At 46.2% G+C, this 21222-nt stretch overlaps 1 protein-coding gene across 1 annotated transcript in view; it reads right to left on the bottom strand.

Annotated features, from left to right (window-relative positions):
- UCHL3 (ubiquitin C-terminal hydrolase L3) overlaps positions 1 to 13220 on the bottom strand; it is an 88663-nt gene extending 75443 nt beyond the window's left edge. Inside the window, exons 1-2 of the mRNA XM_068265242.1 lie at positions 13063 to 13220; positions 12744 to 12900 (exon numbers count right to left, since the gene is read on the bottom strand). Of these exons, the coding sequence (XP_068121343.1) occupies positions 12744 to 12900; positions 13063 to 13116 (211 nt within the window). The 5' untranslated portion in view covers positions 13117 to 13220. The remainder of the gene's footprint in view (positions 1 to 12743; positions 12901 to 13062) is intronic.
- Between the last annotated feature and the right edge of the window lie 8002 nt (positions 13221 to 21222).

Genomic DNA, 21222 nt, shown 5'->3' with positions numbered 1-21222 from the left:
TTCGTGTGTGTGTGTGTTCGTGTGTGTGTGTGTTCGTGTGTGTTCGTGTGTGTTCGTGTGTGTGTGTGTCGTGTGTGTCGTGTGTGTGTGTGTGTCGTTGTGTGTGTGTGTTCGTGTGTGTGTGTGTGGTGTTCGTGTGTGTGTTTCGTGTGTGTGTTGTGTTCGTGTGTGTGTGTGTCGTGTGTGTGTGTGTCGTGTGTTCGTGTGTGTGTTCGTGTGTGTGTGTCGTTCGTGTGTGTGTGTGTTCGTGTGTGTGTGTGTTCGTGTGTGTGTGTGTTCGTGTGTGTGTGTTGTGTGTGTGTGTGTTCGTGTGTGTGTGTTCGTGTCGTGTGTGTGTTCGTGTGTGTGTGTGTTCGTGTGTGTGTGTGTGTTCGTGTGTGTGTGTTCGTGTGTGTGTGTGTTCGTGTGTGTGTGTGTTCGTGTGTGTGTGTGTTCGTGTGTGTGTGTGTTCGTGTGGTGTGTGTGTGTTCGTGTGTGTGTTTCGTGTGTGTGTTCGTGTGTGTGTGTTCGTGTGTGTGTTGTGTGTGTGTTCGTGTGTGTGTGTGTTCGTGTGTGTGTGTTCGTGTGTGTTGTGTTCGTGTGTGTGTGTTCGTGTGTGTGTGTGTTCGTGTGTGTGTGTTGTTCGTGTGTGTGTGTGTGTGTTCGTGTGTGTGTGTTCGTGTGTGTGTGTGTTCGTGTGTGTGTGTGTTCGTGTGTGTGTGTGTGTGTTCGTGTGTGTGTGTGTTCGTGTGTGTGTGTGTTCGTGTGTGTGTGTTCGTGTGTGTGTCGTGTGTGTGTGTGTGTTCGTGTGTGTGTGTGTGTGTGTGTGTTCGTGTGTGTGTTCGTTCGTGTGTGTGTGTGTGTGTTCGTGTGTGTGTGTGTCGTGTGTGTGTGTGTTCGTGTGTGTGTGTCGTGTGTGTGTGTGTTCGTGTGTGTGTGGTTCGTGTGTGTGTTCGTGTGTGTGTGTGTTCGTGTGTGTGTGTGTGTTCGTGTGTGTGTTCGTGTGTGTGTGTCGTGTGTGTGTGTTCGTGTGTGTGTGTTCGTGTGTCGTGTGTGTTCGTGTGTGTGTGTGTGTGTGTGTTCGTGTGTGTGTGTGTGTGTGTCGTGTGTGTTGTGTGTGTGGTCGTGTGTGTGTGTGTCGTTCGTGTGTGTGTTCGTGTGTGTGTGTGTGTGTGTGTTGTGTTCGTGTGTGTGTTCGTGTGTGTGTGTTCGGTGTGTGTTCGTGTGTGTGTGTGTTCGTGTGTGTTGTGTGTGTGTGTTCGTGTGTGTGTGTGTTGTGTTGTGTGTGTTCGTGTGTGTGTGTCGTGTGTGTGTGTGTTCGTGTGTGTGTGTCGTGTGTGTGTCGTGTGTGTTCGTGTGTGTGTGTGTGTTCGTGTGTGTGTGTGTTCGTGTGTGTGTGTTCGTGTGTGTGTTCGTGTGTGTGTTCGTGTGTGTGTGTTCGTGTGTGTGTGTGTGTGTGTGTTCGTGTGTGTGTTCGTGTGTGTGTGTTCGTGTGTGTCGTGTGTGTGTGTGTGTTCGTGTGTGTGTGTGTTCGTGTGTGTGTGTTCGTGTGTGTGTGTTCGTGTGTGTGTGTTGTGTGTCGTGTTTGTGTGTGTGTGTTCGTGTGTGTTGTGTGTGTGTTCGTGTGTGTCGTGTGTGTTCGTGTGTGTGTGTTCGTGTGTGTGTGTTCGTGTGTGTGTGTTCGTGTGTGTGTGTTCGTGTGTGTGTGTGTTCGTGTGTTGTGTGTCGTGTGTGTGTGTTCGTGTGTGTGTGTCGTGTGTGTGTGTGTTCGTGTGTGTGTTCGTGTGTTCGTGTGTGTGTTCGTGTGTGTGTGTGTTCGTGTGTGTGTGTTCGTGTGTGTGTCGTGTGTGTGTGTTCGTGTGTGTTCGTGTGTTCGTGTGTGTGTGTTCGTGTGTGTGTGTTCGTGTGTGTGTGTCGTGTGTGTGTTCGTGTGTGTGTTCTGTGTGTGTGTTCGTGTGTGTGTGTTCGTTGTGTGTGTGTGTGTTCGTGTGTGTGTGTGTGTCGGTGTGTCGTGTGTGTGTGTCGTGTGTGTGTTCGTGTGTGTGTGTGTTCGTGTGTGTGTGTCTGTGTGTGTTCGTCGTGTGTGTGTGTGTTCGTGTGTGTGTGTGTGTGTTCGTGTGTGTCGTTGTGTGTGTTCGTGTGTGTGTGTTCGTGTGTGTGTGTTCGTGTTCGTGTGTGTGTGTTCGTGTGTGTGTGTTCGTGTGTGTGTGTGTGTGTCGTGTGTGTTCGTGTGTCGTGTGTGTGTGTGTGTGTGTGTTCGTGTGTGTTGTGTGTGTGTCTGTGTGTGTGTGTTCGTGTGTGTGTCGTGTCGTGTGTGTGTCTGTGTGTGTGTTCGTGTGTTGTTCGTGTGTGTGTGTTCGTGTGTGTGTGTGTTCGTGTGTGTGTCGTGTGTGTGTGTGTGTGTGTTCGTGTGTGTGTGTGTGTGTGTGTGTGTCGTGTGTGTGTGTGTGTGTGTGTGTGTTCGTGTGTGTGTGTGTCGTGTTGTGTTCGTGTGTGTGTGTGTGTTCGTGTGTGTGTGTGTGTTCGTGTGTGTGTGTGTTCGTGTTGTGTGTGTTCGTGTGTGTGTGGTCGTGTGTGTGTTGTTCGTGTGTGTGTTCGTGTGTGTGTGTGTGTGTTCGTGTGTGTGTGTTCGTGTGTGTGTGTCGTTGTGTGTTCGTGTGTGTGTGTCGTGTGTGTGTCGTGTGTGTGTGTGTTCGTGTGTGTGTTCGTGTGTGTGTTCGTGTGTGTGTGTGTCGTGTGTGTGTGTTCGTGTGTGTGTGTGTTCGTGTGTGTGTGTGTTCGTGTGTGTGTGTGTTCGTGTGTGGTGTGTTCGTGTGTGTGTGTGTGTTCGTGTGTGTGTGTGTGTCGTGTGTGTGTGTGTGTTCGTGTGTGTGTGTTCGTGTGTGTCGTGTGTGTGTTCGTGTGTGTGTGTGTGTTCGTGTGTGTGTTCGTGTGTGTGTGTTCGTGTGTGTGTGTTCGTGTGTGTGTGTGTGTTCGTGTGTGTGTTCGTGTGTGTGTGTTCGTGTGTGTGTGTCGTGTGTGTGTGTTCGTGTGTGTGTGTTCGTGTGTGTGTGTCGTGTGTGTGTTCGTGTGTGTGTGTGTGTGTTCGTGTGTGTGTTGTGTGTGTTCGTGTGTGTGTTCGTGTGTGTGTGTGTGTGTGTGTTCGTGTGTGTGTTCGTGTGTGTGTTCGTGTGTGTGTGTGTTCGTGTGTGTGTGTGTGTGTGTTCGTGTGTGTGTTCGTGTGTGTGTGTTCGTGTGTGTGTGTTCGTGTGTGTGTGTGTGTCGTGTGTCGTGTGTGTGTTCGTGTGTGTTGTCGTGTGTGTGTGTGTTCGTGTGTGTCGTGTGTGTGTGTTCGTGTGTGTCGTGTGTGTTGTGTGTTCGTGTGTGTGTGTTCGTGTGTGTGTGTGTGTTCGTGTGTGTGTTCGTGTGTGTGTGTTCGTGTGTGTGTCGTGTGTGTGTGTGTGTGTTCGTGTGTGTGTGTTCGTGTGTGTGTGTTCGTGTGTGTGTGTTCGTGTGTGTGTGTCGTGTCGTGTTGTGTGTTCGTGTGTGTGTGTCGTGTGTGTGTCGTGTGTGTGTGTGTGTCGTGTGTGTTCGTGTGTGTGTGTGTGTTCGTGTGTGTGTGGTGTTCGTGTGTGTGTGTGTGTGTGTGTGTGTGTCGTGTGTTCGTGTGTGTGTGTTCGTGTGTGTGTGTGTTCGTGTGTGTGTGTGTGTTCGTGTGTGTGTGTGTGTTCGTGTGTGTGTGTTGTTCGTGTGTGTGTGTTCGTGTGTGTGTGTTCGGTGTGTGTGTGTTCGTGTGTGTGTCGTGTGTGTGTTCGTGTGTGTGTTCGTGTGTGTGTGTGTGTGTGTCGTGTGTGTGTGTTCGGTGTGTGTGTTCGTGTGTGTTGTGTTTCGTGTGTGTGTGTGTTCGTGTGTGTGTGTTCGTGTGTGTGTGTGTTCGTGTGTGTGTGTTCGTGTGTGTGTGTGTCGTGTGTGTGTTGTGTGTGTGTTCGTGTGTGTGTCGTGTGTGTTCGTGTGTGTGTTCGTGTGTGTGTGTTCGTGTGTGTGTGTGTGTGTTGTGTGTGTGTTCGTGTGTGTGTGTGTTCGTGTGTGTGTGTGTTCGTGTGTGGTGTGTGTTCGTGTGTGTGTGTTCTGTGTCGTGTGTGTGTGTTCGTGTGTGTGTTCGTGTGTGTGTCGTGTGTGTGTTCGTGTGTGTGTGTTCGTGTGTGTGTCGTGTGTTGTGTTCGTGTGTTCGTGTGTGTGTGTTCGTGTGTGTGTTCGTGTGTGTCGTTGTCGTGTGTGTCGTGTGTGTGTGTGTGTTCGTGTGTGTGTGTCGTGTGTGTGTCGTGTGTTCGTGTGTGTGTGTGTGTGTGTGTCGTGTGTGTGTGTGTGTTCGTGTGTGTGTGTGTGTTTCGTGTGTGTGTGTGTGTGTTCGTGTGTGTGTGTGTGTGTCGTGTGTGTGTGTGTTCGTGTGTGTGTGTGTGTGTCGTGTGTGTGTGTGTGTTCGTGTGTGTTCGTGTGTGTGTCGTGTGTGTTCGTGTGTGTGTGTGTGTGTTCGTGTGTGTGTGTGTTCGTGTGTGTGTGTGTGTGTGTGTGTGTGTTCGTGTGTGTGTGTGTGTTCGTGTGTGTGTGTGTGTGTGTGTCGTGTGTGTGTGTCGTGTGTGTTGTGTGTCGTGTGTGTTCGTGTGTGTGTGTGTGTTCGTGTGTGTGTGTCGTGTGTGTGTGTTCGTGTGTGTGTGTCGTGTGTGTGTTGTCGTGTGTCGTGTGTGTTCGTGTGTGTGTGTGTGTGTGTGTCGTGTGTGTTCGTGTGTGTGTGTTCGTGTGTGTGTTCGTGTGTGTGTGTGTTCGTGTGTGTGTTCGTGTGTGTGTGTGTTCGTGTGTGTGTGTGTCGTGTGTGTGTGTGTTCGTGTGTGTGTGTGTCGTGTGTGTGTGTTCTGTGTCGTGTGTGTGTGTTCGTGTGTGTGTGTGTCGTGTGTGTGTTCGTGTGTGTGTTCGTGTGTGTGTGTTTCGTGTGTGTGTTGTGTTGTGTTCGTGTGTGTGTGTGTCGTGTGTGTGTGTCGTGTGTGTGTGTGTTCGTGTGTGGTGTCGTGTGTGTGTGTGTGTTCGTGTGTTGTGTGTTCGTGTGTGTGTGTGTGTTCGTGTGTGTGTGTGTGTGTGTTCGTGTGTGTGTGTGTCGTGTGTGTGTGTGTGTCGTGTGTGTGTTCGTGTGTGTGTCGTGTGTGTGTTCGTGTGTGTGTTCGTGTGTGTGTGTTCGTGTGTGTGTTCGTGTGTGTGTTCGTGTGTGTGTGTTCGTGTGTGTGTGTGTTCGTGTGTGTGTGTTCGTGTGTGTGTGTGTTCGTGTGTGTGTGTGTTCGTGTGTGTGTGTGTGTGTGTTCGTGTGTGTGTGTGTGTGTTCGTGTGTGTGGTGTGTGTGTGTGTTCGTGTGTGTGTGTGTGTGTTCGTGTGTGTGTGTCGTGTGTGTGTGTTCGTGTGTGTGTGTGTGTGTTCGTGTGGTGTGTGTGTGTGTGTGTGTGTGTGTGTTCGTGTGTGTGTGTGTGTTCGTGTGTGTGTGTGTGTTCGTGTGTGTGTGTGTTCGTGTGTGTGTGTGTGTTCGTGTGTGTGTGTGTGTGTGTGTGTTCGTGTGTGTGTGTCGTGTGTTGTGTGTGTGTGTGTGTGTTCGTGTGTGTGTCGTGTGTGTGTTCGTGTGTGTGTGTTCGTTGTGTGTGTGTGTGTTCGTGTGTGTGTGTGTCGTGTGTGTGTCGTGTGTGTGTGTTCGTGTGTGTGTGTTCGTGTGTGTGTGTGTTCGTGTGTGTGTGTGTGTGTTCGTGTGTGTGTGTGTGTGTCGTGTGTGTTCGTGTGTGTGTGTGTTCGTGTGTGTGTGTGTGTGTGTTCGTGTGTGTGTGTGTGTGTTCGTGTGTGTGTGTGTGTGTCGTGTGTGTGTGTGTGTTCGTGTGTGTTCGTGTGTGTGTTCGTGTGTGTGTGTTCGTGTGTGTGTGTTCGTGTGTGTGTGTTCGTGTGTGTGTGTGTGTTCGTGTGTGTGTGTGTGTTCGTGTGTGTGTGTGTGTGTTCGTGTGTGTGTGTGTGTGTGTTCGTGTGTGTGTGTGTGTGTGTGTGTTCGTGTGTGTGTTGTGTTCGTGTGTGTGTGTGTTCGTGTGTGTGTGTGTGTGTTCGTGTGTGTGTGTGTGTTCGTGTGTGTGTGTGTTCGTGTGTGTGTGTTCGTGTGTGTGTGTCGTGTGTGTGTGTGTTCGTGTGTGTGTAGTGTGTGTTCGTGTGTGTGTGTTCGTGTGTGTGTTCGTGTGTGTGTGTGTGTTCGTGTGTGTGTGTTCGTGTGTGTGTGTTCGTGTGTGTGTGTGTGTTCGTGTGTGTGTCGTGTGTGTGTTCGTGTGTGTGTGTCGTGTGTGTGTGTTCGTGTGTGTGTTCGTGTGTGTGTGTGTGTTCGTGTGTGTGTGTGTTCGTGTGTGTGTGTGTGTGTGTGTGTGTGTTCGTGTGTGTGTGTGTGTTCGTGTGTGTGTGTGTGTTCGTGTGTGTGTGTGTGTGTTCGTGTGTGTGTGTGTCGTGTGTGTGTGTTCGTGTGTGTGTTCGTGTGTGTGTGTTCGTGTGTGTGTGTCGTGTGTGTGTGTTCGTGTGTGTGTGTTCGTGTGTGTGTGTGTGTGTTCGTGTGTGTGTGTGTGTTCGTGTGTGTGTGTGTGTGTGTTCGTGTGTGTGTGTGTGTTCGTGTGTGTGTGTGTGTGTGTTGTGTCGTGTGTGTGTGTGTGTTCGTGTGTTCGTGTGTGTGTGTGTTCGTGTGTGTGTGTGTGTGTGTGTGTTCGTGTGTGTGTGTGTGTGTTCGTGTGTGTGTGTGTGTGTTCGTGTGTGTGTGTGTGTTCGTGTGTGTGTGTGTGTGTTCGTGTGTGTGTGTGTTCGTGTGTGTCGTGTGTGTTCGTGTGTGTGTGTGTTCGTGTGTGTTCGTGTGTGTGTGTGTTCGTGTGTGTGTGTGTGTGTCGTGTGTGTTCGTGTGTGTGTGTGTGTGTGTCGTGTGTGTTCGTGTGTGTGTGTGTGTGTTCGTGTGTGTGTGTGTGTGTGTGTTCGTGTGTGTTCGTGTGTGTTCGTGTGTGTGTGTGTGTGTGTGTTCGTGTGTGTTCGTGTGTGGTGTGTTCGTGTGTGTGTGTGTGTTCGTGTGTGTGTGTGTGTGTTCGTGTGTGTGTGTGTGTGTTCGTGTGTGTGTGTGTGTGTTCGTGTGTGTGTGTGTGTTCGTGTGTGTGTGTGTGTGTGTGTGTGTGTTCGTGTGTTGTGTGTTCGTGTGTGTGTGTGTGTTCGTGTGTGTGTGTGTGTTCGTGTGTGTGTGTGTGTGTGTGTGTTCGTGTGTGTTGTGTGTGTGTGTGTGTGTGTTCGTGTGTGTGTGTGTTCGTGTGTGTGTGTGTGTTCGTGTGTCGTGTGTTGTGTGTGTGTGTGTTCGTGTGTGTGTGTGTGTGTGTTCGTGTGTGTGTGTGTGTTCGTGTGTGTGTGTGTGTTCGTGTGTGTGTGTGTGTGTGTGTTCGTGTGTGTGTGTGTGTGTGTGTGTGTTCGTGTGTGTGTGTGTGTTCGTGTGTGTGTGTTCGTGTGTGTGTGTGTGTGTTCGTGTGTGTGTGTGTGTCGTGTGTGTGTGTGTGTTCGTGTGTGTGTGTGTGTGTGTTCGTGTGTGTGTGTGTGTGTGTTGTGTTCGTGTGTGTGTGTCGTGTGTGTGTGTGTGTTCGTGTGTGTGTGTGTCGTGTGTGTGTGTGTGTCGTGTGTGTGTGTGTTCGTGTGTGTGTGTGTGTTCGTGTGTGTGTGTGTGTTCGTGTGTGTGTGTGTGTTCGTGTGTGTGTGTGTGTGTTCGTGTCGTGTGTGGTGTTCGTGTGTGTGTGTGTTCGTGTGTGTGTGTGTTCGTGTGTGTGTTCGTGTGTGTGTGTGTGTGTTCGTGTGTGTGTGTGTGTGTGTTCGTGTGTGTGTGTGTTCGTGTGTGTGTCGTGTGTGTTCGTGTGTGTGTGTGTTCGTGTGTGTGTGTGTGTGTGTGTGTGTGTTCGTGTGTGTGTGTGTGTTCGTGTGTGTGGTGTGTGTGTGTGTGTGTTCGTGTGTGTGTGTGTGTTCGTGTGTGTGTGTGTGTGTGTGTGTTCGTGTGTGTGTGTGTGTGTGTGTGTTCGTGTGTGTGTGTGTGTTCGTGTGTGTTCGTGTGTGTGTGTGTGTGTTCGTGTGTGTGTGTGTGTGTTCGTGTGTGTGTGTGTGTTCGTGTGTGTGTGTGTGTGTGTGTTCGTGTGTGTGTGTGTTCGTGTGTGTGTGTGTGTGTTCGTGTGTGTGTGTGTTCGTGTGTGTGTGTGTGTTCGTGTGTGTTCGTGTGTGTGTGTGTGTTCGTGTGTGTTCGTGTGTGTGTGTGTTCGTGTGTGTTCGTGTGTGTGTGTGTGTTCGTGTGTGTTCGTGTGTGTGTCGTGTGTGTGTGTGTGTTCGTGTGTGTGTGTGTGTGTTCGTGTGTGTGTGTGTGTGTTCGTGTGTGTGTGTGTGTGTGTTCGTGTGTGTGTGTGTTCGTGTGTGTGTGTGTGTGTTCGTGTCGTGTGTGTTCGTGTGTGTGTGTGTGTTCGTGTGTGTTCGTGTGTGTGTGTGTGTTCGTGTGTGTTCGTGTGTGTGTGTGTTCGTGTGTGTTCGTGTGTGTGTGTGTGTTCGTGTGTGTTCGTGTGTGTGTGTGTGTTCGTGTGTGTTCGTGTGTGTGTGTGTGTTCGTGTGTGTTTGTGTTCGTGTGTGTGTGTGTGTGTTCGTGTGTGTGTGTGTGTGTTCGTGTGTGTGTGTGTGTGTTCGTGTGTGTGTGTGTGTTCGTGTGTGTGTGTGTGTGTGTTCGTGTGTGTGTTCGTGTGTGTGTGTGTGTGTGTGTTCGTGTGTGTGTGTGTTCGTGTGTGTGTGTGGTTCGTGTGTGTGTGTCGTGTGTGTGTTTGTGTTCGTGTGTGTGTGTGTGTTGTGTTCGTGTGTGTGTGTGTGTTCGTGTGTGTGTGTGTGTGTTCGTGTGTGTGTGTGTGTGTGTGTGTTCGTGTGTGTGTGTGTGTTCGTGTGTGTGTGTGTGTTCGTGTGTGTGTGTGTGTTCGTGTGTGTGTGTGTGTGTTCGTGTGTGTGTGTGTGTTCGTGTGTGTGTGTGTGTGTTCGTGTGTGTGTGTGTGTGTGTTCGTGTGTGTGTGTGTGTGTGTTCGTGTGTGTGTGTGTTCGTGTGTGTGTGTGTGTTCGTGTGTGTGTGTGTGTGTTCGTGTGTGTGTGTGTGTGTTCGTGTGTGTGTGTGTTGTTCGTGTGTGTGTGTGTGTGTTCGTGTGTGTGTGTGTGTTCGTGTGTGTGTGTGTGTGTGTGTGTGTGTGTGTGTGTTCGTGTGTGTGTGTGTTCGTGTGTGTGTGTGTGTGTCGTGTGTGTGTGTGTGTTCGTGTGTGTGTGTGTGTGTGTGTGTTCGTGTGTGTGTGTGTGTGTGTTTGTGTGTTCGTGTGTGTGTGTTCGTGTGTGTGTTTGTGTTCGTGTGTGTGTGTGTGTTCGTGTGTGTGTGTGTGTGTGTGTGTTCGTGTGTGTGTGTGTGTGTTCGTGTGTGTGTGTGTGTGTGTGTGTTCGTGTGTGTGTGTGTGTTCGTGTGTGTGTGTGTGTGTTTGTGTGTGTGTGTTCGTGTGTGTGTGTGGTTCGTGTGTGTGTGTGTGTTCGTGTGTGTGTGTTCGTGTGTGTGTGTTCGTGTGTGTTCGTGTGTGTGTGTGTGTTCGTGTGTGTGTGTGTGTTCGTGTGTGTGTGTGTGTTCGTGTGTGTGTGTGTGTTCGTGTGTGTGTGTGTGTGTGTGTGTGTGTCGTGTGTGTGTGTGTTCGTGTGTGTGTGTGTGTTCGTGTGTGTGTGTGTGTTCGTGTGTGTGTGTTCGTGTGTGTGTGTGTGTGTTCGTGTGTGTGTGTGTGTTCGTGTGTGTGTGTGTGTTCGTGTGTGTGTGTGTGTGTTGTGTTCGTGTGTGTGTGTTCGTGTGTGTGTGTGTGTTCGTGTGTGTGTGTGTGTTCGTGTGTGTGTTCGTGTGTGTGTGTGTGTGTTCGTGTGTGTGTGTGTTCGTGTGTGTGTGTGTGTGTTCGTGTGTGTGTGTGTTCGTGTGTGTGTGTGTGTGTGTGTGTTCGTGTGTGTGTGTGTTCGTGTGTGTGTGTGTGTGTGTGTGTTCGTGTGTGTGTGTGTGTTCGTGTGTGTGTGTGTGTGTGTGTGTTCGTGTGTGTGTGTGTGTTCGTGTGTGTTCGTGTGTGTGTGTGTGTGTTCGTGTGTGTGTGTGTGTGTTCGTGTGTGTGTGTGTGTGTGTTCGTGTGTGTGTGTGTTCGTGTGTGTGTGTGTGTGTTCGTGTGTGTGTGTTCGTGTGTGTGTGTGTGTTCGTGTGTGTTCGTGTGTGTGTGTGTGTTCGTGTGTGTTCGTGTGTGTGTGTGTTCGTGTGTGTGTGTGTGTTCGTGTGTGTTCGTGTGTGTGTTCGTGTGTGTGTGTGTGTTCGTGTGTGTTCGTGTGTGTGTGTGTGTGTTCGTGTGTGTGTGTGTGTGTTCGTGTGTGTGTGTGTGTGTGTTCGTGTGTGTGTGTTCGTGTGTGTGTGTGTGTGTGTTCGTGTGTGTGTGTTCGTGTGTGTGTGTGTGTTCGTGTGTGTTCGTGTGTGTGTGTGTGTTCGTGTGTGTTCGTGTGTGTGTGTGTGTTCGTGTGTGTTCGTGTGTGTGTGTGTTCGTGTGTGTTCGTGTGTGTGTGTGTGTTCGTGTGTGTTCGTGTGTGTGTGTGTGTTCGTGTGTGTTCGTGTGTGTGTGTGTGTTCGTGTGTGTTCGTGTGTGTGTGTTCGTGTGTGTGTGTGTGTTCGTGTGTGTGTGTGTGTTCGTGTGTGTGTGTGTGTGTTCGTGTGTGTGTGTGTGTGTTCGTGTGTGTGTTCGTGTGTGTGTGTGTGTGTGTTCGTGTGTGTGTGTGTGTTCGTGTGTGTTCGTGTGTGTGTGTGTTCGTGTGTGTTCGTGTGTGTGTGTGTGTTCGTGTGTGTTCGTGTGTGTGTGTGTGTTCGTGTGTGTTCGTGTGTGTGTGTGTGTTCGTGTGTGTTCGTGTGTGTGTGTGTGTTCGTGTGTGTTCGTGTGTGTGTGTGTGTTCGTGTGTGTTCGTGTGTGTGTGTGTTCGTGTGTGTGTGTGTGTTCGTGTGTGTGTGTGTGTTCGTGTGTGTGTGTGTGTGTTCGTGTGTGTGTGTGTGTGTTCGTGTGTGTGTTCGTGTGTGTGTGTGTGTGTGTTCGTGTGTGTGTGTGTGTTCGTGTGTGTGTGTGTGTGTGTTCGTGTGTGTGTGTGTTCGTGTGTGTGTGTGTTCGTGTGTGTGTGTTCGTGTGTGTGTTCGTGTGTGTGTGTGTGTTCGTGTGTGTGTGTGTGTGTTCGTGTGTGTGTGTGTGTGTGTGTTCGTGTGTGTGTGTGTGTTCGTGTGTGTGTTTGTGTTCGTGTGTGTGTGTGTGTTCGTGTGTGTGTGTGTGTGTTCGTGTGTGTGTGTGTGTGTTCGTGTGTGTGTGTGTGTGTTCGTGTGTGTGTGTGTGTGTTCGTGTGTGTGTGTGTGTGTGTTCGTGTGTGTGTGTGTTCGTGTGTGTGTGTGTGTTCGTGTGTGTTCGTGTGTGTGTGTGTGTTCGTGTGTGTTCGTGTGTGTGTGTGTGTTCGTGTGTGTTCGTGTGTGTGTGTGTTCGTGTGTGTTCGTGTGTGTGTGTGTTCGTGTGTGTGTGTGTGTGTTCGTGTGTGTGTGTGTGTGTTCGTGTGTGTTCGTGTGTGTGTGTGTGTTCGTGTGTGTTCGTGTGTGTGTGTGTTCGTGTGTGTGTGTGTTCGTGTGTGTGTGTGTGTTCGTGTGTGTGTGTGTGTTCGTGTGTGTGTGTGTGTTCGTGTGTGTGTGTGTGTTCGTGTGTGTGTGTTCGTGTGTGTGTGTGTGTTCGTGTGTGTGTGTGTGTTCGTGTGTGTGTGTGTTCGTGTGTTCGTGTGTTCGTGTGTTCGTGTGTTCGTGTGTTCGTGTGTTCGTGTGTGTGTGTGTGTGTGTGTGTGTGTGTGTGTGTGTGTGTGTGTGTGTGTGTGTGTGTGTGTGTGTGTGTGTGTGTGTGTGTGTGTGTGTGTGTGTGTGTATATATATATATAAAGGGTTAACTGACTTTGCTTCCCAGATTTTTGAGCTCTCAGGGTGACCAGAGAAAAATATAAAATAACATACGTAGATACTTCTATGTTTCTGAACTACAGCTAAACAGCCTTATTGGACTGTTACGATACAGGATGATTTTTACGTGACAGTACAAAAAACACTGAAGAAGTTCTGAAACCAGACACCTCTTTCCAGCCTGGCCAGGATATACTGGTAAATGTACACAAGAATACAATTAGGTGTTTTTTTGTCGCTCGCAGACAATCCAATAAATACAATGAAAAGTGTATACAATGTGCACACATAAGACTACAGAGTTAGATGAAGTAATCTTTGTAATATCTAAGAACTCCTCACGTTAGCCAGGTCATTCACACTGGCAAAAAAACAAAAAAAAAAACAGAGTCGTCCCTGCCTTTCATAAAACCCTCTAAGCAAGCCCTTGTGTTTCCCATTATTGTCAGGAGCTTATGTCAATAAGTGTTCTGCAGTGTGCATAAATAGTCGAAAGATAACACGTTTCCATGTGTTTATGTGATGCAATACTACAATATTATGCTGACAAAGACATTTACACATGAAACAATTGTTCCATTTCAACCTTGCTAAGCTGCCCCTCAAAGAAACCAGCTTCAAACCAGTAACAAGCATCTGCACATAACACAATCTTTGCACTGCAGTGCCACCAAGTGACTAAAGTCTGGTCATGTTAATGGAAAACTTGTACACACACACACGTTACCAAAATGGAGCTTCTCTTTGTTGTTTGCCACTGCATGAATGAGTCCAATTGTTCCGCAGGCATTTCGTATTGTCTGTTTCATGTACCAAACACCGGAATCCACATCTTGACCGTGGGATTTAATTTTTTCCTCCTCCTCTGCTTTAAATAATTCATACTGAGGACAAGAGGAGAAACACAAGATTTATAATGTATTTCAAAGGAATGGATGGCATTATCATTCTGTCATGCTGTATATAACAATATGGGCAAAACAGATTTCCTTCACAGCACCTACTAAAGCCACGCCAGCCCACCGAAGGCCTACGGTCTGACTCACCTTCTCTGTTACAGGGAACAGGAGGAGCAAAGCACACACAGGTCGGGGGACCATGCTCAGGAGCTCAGGGTCAAGACCGTACACATCTACAAACTGCCAGCTGCTTCCAACACCCAGCTGCTTAAGGAACTGTAGGGGAGAAAAAACAAACAACCTAATCTATATATTTATGAAAATACAATTATGGTCCCAGGTTTGAATCTCAGCCAGGATAATATGTGAGGAATCTACATTCTCCCCACGTTTGTGCAAGTTTTCTCTCTTATATCTCAAATACAGATTTATAAGTTAGCTGCCTAAACCGCCAACCCAACTGTCCTTAAAGGACCTCTGTCGCAAAAATCTTTGAATTTAAAATATATGTAAACCTTTACAAATCAGTAGTAAGTTTCTTCCAGAGTAAAATGAACTATAAAATTACTTTTCTCCTATGTTTCTGTCACTTACAGTAAGTAGTAGAAATCTGACAGAACCAACAGGTTTTAGACTAGCCCATCTCCTCGAGGGGGGGGGGGGGGGGGGAGAGGGGGTGTCTTAGGGTTTTCTTTATTTTCAAAAGCACTTCGTAAATGCCATTTGCTCAGTCCAACTTCCAACTGAGAATCCCCTATGGAGAGATGGACTAGCCCAAAACTTGTCAGTAATGTCCACTTACTGTAAGTGACCGCAACATAGGAAAAAAGTAGTTTATGGCTCATTTTACTCTCGAAGAAATGTACTTATTTGAATGTGTTTACATATTCTAAAATTTTTGCAACAGAGGTCCTTAAAATTATATTACGCTAGGCCTATGGTTTGGATTAGATTGTGAGCTACCCTAAGGGCAGTTTTCCACTACTGGTATTTGCAATCCTATTCCAGTCGCTAAGTGAAATTGAAACTAAGGGAAACTGCAGTGAACGTTTCACAATAACGACAATGCTAACTTACAGTCTGGTAACTTTTAGGCTACTTTCACATTAGGACGTTGCGGTTTGATGCGCCGTTAAAGTCGCACCGCAAACTAACAACGCAACACAACGCATACAGCATATACAGTAGAAAATACAGGTAATGAAGAGTATGTCAGCAAGTCTTACTGAGCATGTGCAAACAGTCTAACGCAGCTAAAAACGTGTATAACGCACAGCATGCAGCACTTTAATTTAACATGCAGTGTTAGACACCAACGCAACGTCTGCACTGTGAACAAGCCATTAATTTTTCATTGCTGTGAGTTATTCTATGTTACGTGTTGGTTTAACGTGACTTTAACAAGCCCTAAAGGGTAACTGCTTCCGAAAAAAAAAAAAATAGTGCTGCGCCGCCACCCTGGCGATCTTAATAGAACGCCAGGGTGGTTAAAGGCATTTTATGACAAGGGCCCATACGCAATTTACTTTTTCTCCCGAGTTTTCTACTAGGTGATATTTTTATACCTTGTAATAAAAATGCTTTTTAAACCACTAGTAAGCAAGAAAATATTCAAAATTATTTTGATAGCACTTTTTCATCTAGTTTGTGGTACTTTTTCAATTGGAAAGTGCTGAAAAGTTATTTTAAAATAGCTAAAAAAAAAAAAAATTATCTCCTAGGAAAAAACTCAAGAGAAAAATGTAATTGCATATGGGCCTAGGTGTGAAAATATCACCTAGCAGAAAACTCAGGGGGGGGGGGGGGGGGGGGAAGTAAATTGCATATGGGCCCCTATGTCTCGCACCATTGCTAACAAATATACAATTACAATAAAAGCACTCCAGATATCATGTTTCACAAATAAAAGGATAAGAGAAACGATAAAACACAGCAATGAGTTTTTTCAAATGTGAGTGCGCTTTCACTTGGCTGGCTGCCCAAAATAATGCTGACATGTTTCGTCACAGTCCTGACTCATCAGGGGCACCTGATGAGTCATGAGAACAGTGACAAAACATGTCGGGAGGGGTTTAGACATGCCACCTCCTCGCTGCTTACCTCTTCCTGGTATGTGAGAGACGCTAACTGGACTTGTGGCACAGCCTAGCAGAGGCAACGGGGGGAGAGCCCGTGAAACTCTAAACCTTGTAAAAACTTAAAATACGTGACTGCATTTTAATGAAGAAAGATTTCAGTGACAGTATTTCACTATGGAGATTTCTTGCATTTGAGGTGTCTGCAATAGCATCTTGGTTGCATTGAGAATGGAGGAACTAGGATTACTGATGCTGAGGTGTCCTGGTTAAAAGCGCAGCAGACCAGTCTAACTGTGGTCACCATTTTCCGGCGAGTCTGTTACGTCGAAGGGTACCCTGGTGGTGGTCCTGACAATCTCAGAACGTTGATTTTAAAGTTGGGTACGCTGGCTGGAATGACATATGCAAAGGAGTTACTGTATATGTGGACACATTTGTTTCAAGTGCTCAATTGAATAGGACATTACTAGCACTCAGCCTGGTGCACAGTTTCCAAGTTGTGTACGACAACCCCCAACCATCCACTGTAATCCCTGGCTAATCAACAGATGTGAGTAGTCCCTGGCACATATTCGTCAATTCCAAAATACTTTGGTTTCTAAACTTACAGATACAAAGTCTGAAACTATAATAGTTACAAAGGATAAGAACTCATTTAGGTCCACTTTTACAGTAATGAGAGGAATATGGAGGAGGCTATATTTATTCCAGTAGGGAATAATCTGTGCACATATTTACTGAAGCTAACACCTCCCTTTGCCTGTTTTGAGTGCTTGGTGTGTAATTTAGTCCATATACTGGAGCTCTGTACATCTATGAAGATAAATCACTCAGGTAAAGCTTCTGTTTGAAAGCACTGCCATCTCTCCCGTTTGCAAATTGAACGTAAGTATACTTGTGGCTAGCTGCATTCATTGCTTCAAATCTACTTTAAAAAATGTTTTTAGGATTAAAGTTAGTACATAATTTGCATCTGTTTTGCATTCAAGGCATGCATTTAGCTCCAGTGGGGCTTTGCATTGCCTCTGTTGGACTACATCTTAGGTGCAGTCTTGAGCGCTGTCATTTATATGTCTGTAGATTTATTCCCTATTAAACAGCGCAGATTTCCTGACTGTCCTGCTGAGCTTTTTGAAGTCTGAAAAAAATAAGACAGTGTCAATTTTTGCTCCAAAAAATGTGCTAGGGCTTATTTTCAGGGGATGTCTTATTTTGGGAGAAACACACTAAGGAAGAACAAATGGCTATTGGGAAAACTTAAACAGCAGTATTTGTGCACAATATGTGAGTTTTATACAACATCTGAATCTCACTTCACATTTGCTGATAAAAGATAAATGATTGAGTACGATGGCAAAGTCACTGTACTGTTTGCTGAGGTTCAGAACTCTACTTCCAGACTCACACTCTTATCTAACTCAGATCTATAGAAAGGAGAGTACAGGCACATGCTTGAGATTCCTTCCACTGCTGTATTGTCTGAGGCACAACCTGAGCAGAAGAGAGAGAGGGGACAGCTAGCATATGCAGCTAAAGAAAGAGTCACATCTTTCTCCATACTAACGCTGCTGAGCCCATGGTAGCAAAGTGGTGCTGGCAGAAGCTCCCTCTCCATACAGTTTCCTTCTTCCTTCCACACAGCAGCTCTTTCTCACACCCTCCCACTGTCCCAGAGCAAATAAAAAAAGAGATGACAGTAGCCAGCACATCTCGCTCACCAGGGGGGCTTGCAGAGGGGGGGGGGGGGGGGAGTGATAGCAACACTGGTGGATGGGAAGGGACAGACAGCCGAGGCTGACATTGTCCAGGGATGAGTCCATCCACACACACTGCTTCCCTGGCTGCCTCTTCCTATTGCACAGCTGTGTCCCCTCCTCTCTGCCACTAGGGCTTATTTTCAGGGTAGGGCTTACATTTCCAGCCTGATCTGAGCTAGGTTTTACTTTCGGGGGAGGTTTTACTTTCAGAGAAACACGGTATATAAGTTAACTTAATCGCTGGAAAATGCAGCTCAAAACTCTTCTAAAAACGCTGACACAAAGCACCAGCAATTGTGGTTTTTAGTGTGCCCCAACCTCAATTATAATACTGGTTAAACAGAGTTAAAAATTCTCTTCCAGTTTAAAACCGTTCACATGTAGGTGCTTAAAGGGAACTCGAAGCGGAAAATTTGCTTGAGAAAGAACACACTGCCTGATTCAAGGTGCTGGCCGGATCTGGCGCAATCCCTGCCGCTCCTGTGGCAAGCAATCTTTAACCACTTCAGGACCAAGCCAATTTTCACAATTCTGCTATGCCTTTGCTTAAGCCGTAACTTCCTCCAGTTGTGGCCAGTCTGTGGAAGAGGAAGTGCGCTCTTTACTTCAGTCTCCGGCAGCTGCCTGAGAGATACGTAGAAGGCGCACTTCTCTTTTGCGCATACTATAGGAAGTTAAGGAACCCAGTACCAAAGAGAGAAGGCTGAGGACGGCGGTGTGGGAGCAATCTGTGCACTTGGGGCTGGAGGAAGCCCCAGGTATGTATAAAACTTAAATTTCGTTCAGTTCTGGTACACTAAGTTGATAGATCTTGTACAATTTTTAGTCTACCCAAACACATTTAAGGCTCACTTCACAAAGCAGTGCTAAGTGTTAGCATGCTTGTGAAAAGCCCTGCATCACTCCAAAAATCGCTCTGCGTGCGGTGTGCCGAAAAGTTTTTTTTTCAGGAGAAATAGGGCTTTCTTTTAATATTTAATTATAGTAAATCTGGAATTTGCTTGTGTTTTTAAGAGTAAGTAAATATCTCAAATTGCAGCAATAAAAAAAACTTTCAGGGACTGATTATTCCATTTGTTGTTTATGCAAAGATGTCAAAATTCTGTAATTATTTATTTTTTTGTTACACTGCAGGGGCACTAAAGAGGTGGAAAGTAGGATTTTAAGCGTGAAAGAGTGATAATTACGTGATCCTATTGATCAGGAGCCAAGCTAAATCACTCCTCATTCATTCCAGAAGGTGTCAGCTGACAAAATATACAAGAACACTGGAGTAAAAATCTACAATGTGTCAGAAACTAGCATCCATAGACAGGACAGATTTTAAGATACATGGTCCTGAAGTAGTTAAGTATCACTTTCATGACCCCTGTGGTGACAACGCTGGAAGTGCTGCTCTGTGTGCGTCAGAGCAGCGTGTGGGGAGGCGGAGAGACCGTGCTGCCCAATGGCATATGGAGAAGGGGCATTAGGAGTAGTTCTGCTAGGGACGCCGCTACTCCTCGAAATTGGCGACAAGCTGAATGTCTGCAATTTTGGGGGTCACAGCGCAGGGGGAGGGGCAGAGAACGGTGTATAAGGCAAACAGAGACATGTAATGGACCAGGGAACAGGCTTCTGTGTCCCATCTGCCAAACTTTGCTCTGCCTCAGGTTCACTTTAACATAAGTCATGATTCTCCTCAAGTTGCACTAATAAGAAGTCGGAATACAGATTGCTTTCACATCCTAATATTAGCCTTACAATATTATCTTCCGATGAAATAGTTTCACAAGAAAAGAAAAAAAAAAAAAAACGAGGGCGGTTTCCTTAGGCGACTCTGCCCAAGAAGAATTCACCAGGTCTGGGATTAATAGGATTTATCTGGAGTCGGGAAATCATTTTTCCTTAATGCGGTTTAAAACTGACAAAATTAAACAAAAATGTGTTTTCCTACTTTTTACAACCCATACAATTATCATATTTGCTGTTGTGCACAAGTATTAATATGCATTTAGATATTATAACTTCCCAAAGTTCAGTTAATTTACTTTGAAAGCTGCTGGTGCAATATATTTATAACTGTTGTCATTCTGTTGTAAATGCTGCCAGCAGTTATTTCTGATCTGTTTTTCACCTCAGCACTCATCAGCTTAAAGGCCCATACACACGTCCGGTTTTTGCGAACGACGGGTCGTTTGAACGACCCGTCGTTCGCCCGCTAAATCAGGCGTGTGTACAGACTGTCGTTCGCGTGATAAGAGTGAGTTTGAGGACCCGTCGTTCGCAAAAAACGGACGTGTGTATGGGCCTGAAGTCCTGCACAGCCAGATAATGTTTACATAAATGTATCAAGTAAAGAATGTGTACAAAAGATAAGATTATAAGCAGTTCGGATGCGGGTTCTCCCTGCAGAAGAAAGAGTCAGCCCTGTGAGGTAACCCTTTGAATGCGGTTTTACTTAAAAAAAAATAAAAAAAAAAATGTAATAATGTTAGTATATTATATACTGTAAATCTTTTAGAGCAAAGAAGAAATTCTGGGTTATATTCCGCTTTAATAAGGCTAACTGGCCCAAGCCTTGTTTTTTTTTCAACCAAACTAACTAGGTTACCTCCAAGAAGCATTGTGGGAGACCAATGTCATCTGTAAACTGGTAGCTATGTATGCAGTCAGGCAGCATAAGCACATGCATGGGGCACATAAAAAAAAATGGAACAGGTCATCCCAAGTCATAACCAGAAAACTATTATGGATGCACCATCATGAAAATGTCACAAACAAGTTATTTTTCTGTTTGCAGGTGTTGGGGCCCGTTTCCATATAAGCGTATTTGCTGTGTTTTCCCGTATGACTTAGGATAGGGAAATGCATCCTTCTGCAATCAATCATAACAGGGAAAAATGAAATAAAAAATAAAAAAATTGAAATATTAGCGGAGCTGAGGAATATTATTATAGCTGAGGCATTCGGGTGGGTTTTACATCACAGCTGTGCCAGTATCGTGACTTGCAAGACATGCCAGCACACAGTGGAAACGGCCTAAAGGGGCCAATACACTGGTTGATTTCAGCCGTCGATTCTATAGAATCTATCGATTGATCAGGAATCAATTCTTTCAAATCAGCCAATCGATCAATTTGCAATCTATTTGATCTGACTGGATGGAAAATCTAGGTCGATCTGCTGCAGGCAGGAGATCGTTGGCCCATTGAGTTGCATTGGATACAATTTTGGTGCATTTAGATAATGGTGCATTTAGATAAATTTTCAATAGATTTCAATCTGAAATCTATTGGAAATCTGTTCCTAGTGTGTGGCACACAGATTCAACTTGACAGGCATCTGACAAATCTATCTGATGGTCCAATCTGCTACAAATCTATCAGTGTATGGCCACCTTAAGAGTACATATTCTGGACAGTTAATTTTCTTCTAGCAGGGTCTTGAAGTGCGATTTTGGTACAGGGGAGGTTCACTAATGTTTCTATCCATGAGAGGACAGTGGAAATATACTGAATTTGTGCTGGAAAGAGAAAAATGAATCTGTAAGAATGTAATCCCCGAGTTTATTAAATTACACGTGTACATGGCAACTACTGTATAACGCAAACTGCAGATCATAATTAACCCCCCACTGCTCGCTTGATAGATACAGGCATCCAGCAGACGGGGAGGTCAACAAACGCTAGCATCACGAGTGAGAAACTCCCAGGTTAGCTGTCAAACGCATGGAGTGTCAACACTACCTGCTGGCAAAGTCTCAGAGACTGATAGAAAATGCGTGGGTTATGATTTGCACAAGTGAGCATTCCTATTATGATGCACCAGGGGTCTAGCCGGAGAGCAGACGTGTTTGCTTTACAGCTCAGTGTTTTCTAACCGTCTTGCAAACTGCTATGAATTACTCAGACTTATCAAAGAAGTTCAGAGAAAAAAATAAATAAATTAGGCACAATAGACAGCAGAGGACTGATGGCACGGAGAGAGGACCAAGTTTCAAAGCCTTACCTCTCCATAGATAAGTATTTTTCTAAGCAGTCTTTAGTTTTATTTTAAAAAACAAATAAGGCTGCATTTCCACCAGCTGTCTATGTGCAGCTTCCAGGAAACCATGCAAAAAAAAAAACAAAAAAAAAAAACACACGTTTCCACAGCTGCATAACTCATTGATAGAATGAATGCGTGCAGTGTGCAAGACAGAAGGGATGTGCTGTCAGTTTTCTTCCCATGCAAAAAAAAAAAAAAAAAAAAAAAAAAAAAAAAGATAGTGTTAGATGGAAGTAGCCCATTGATTTAAATGGAATGTCAGAGCTAACGCGTTTTTCGTGTGTAGAAAAACATTGACAAGCTGCATTTAGTGGAAACAGGGCCTAAAATCCCTAAGTTACCCTGTCTAGTGCTCTCAACTACAATAGGTTTACATTCCTGACCTGTCATACCGTGAACTGAGTGCATTGGTCATTAAGATTATGTCAATTTAAAGGGAACCT

This window comes from Hyperolius riggenbachi, chromosome 2, assembly GCF_040937935.1.
Source record: "Hyperolius riggenbachi isolate aHypRig1 chromosome 2, aHypRig1.pri, whole genome shotgun sequence".
Taxonomy (NCBI): Eukaryota; Metazoa; Chordata; class Amphibia; order Anura; family Hyperoliidae; genus Hyperolius; species Hyperolius riggenbachi.
This window is presented reverse-complemented; position numbering and strand designations above follow the sequence as displayed.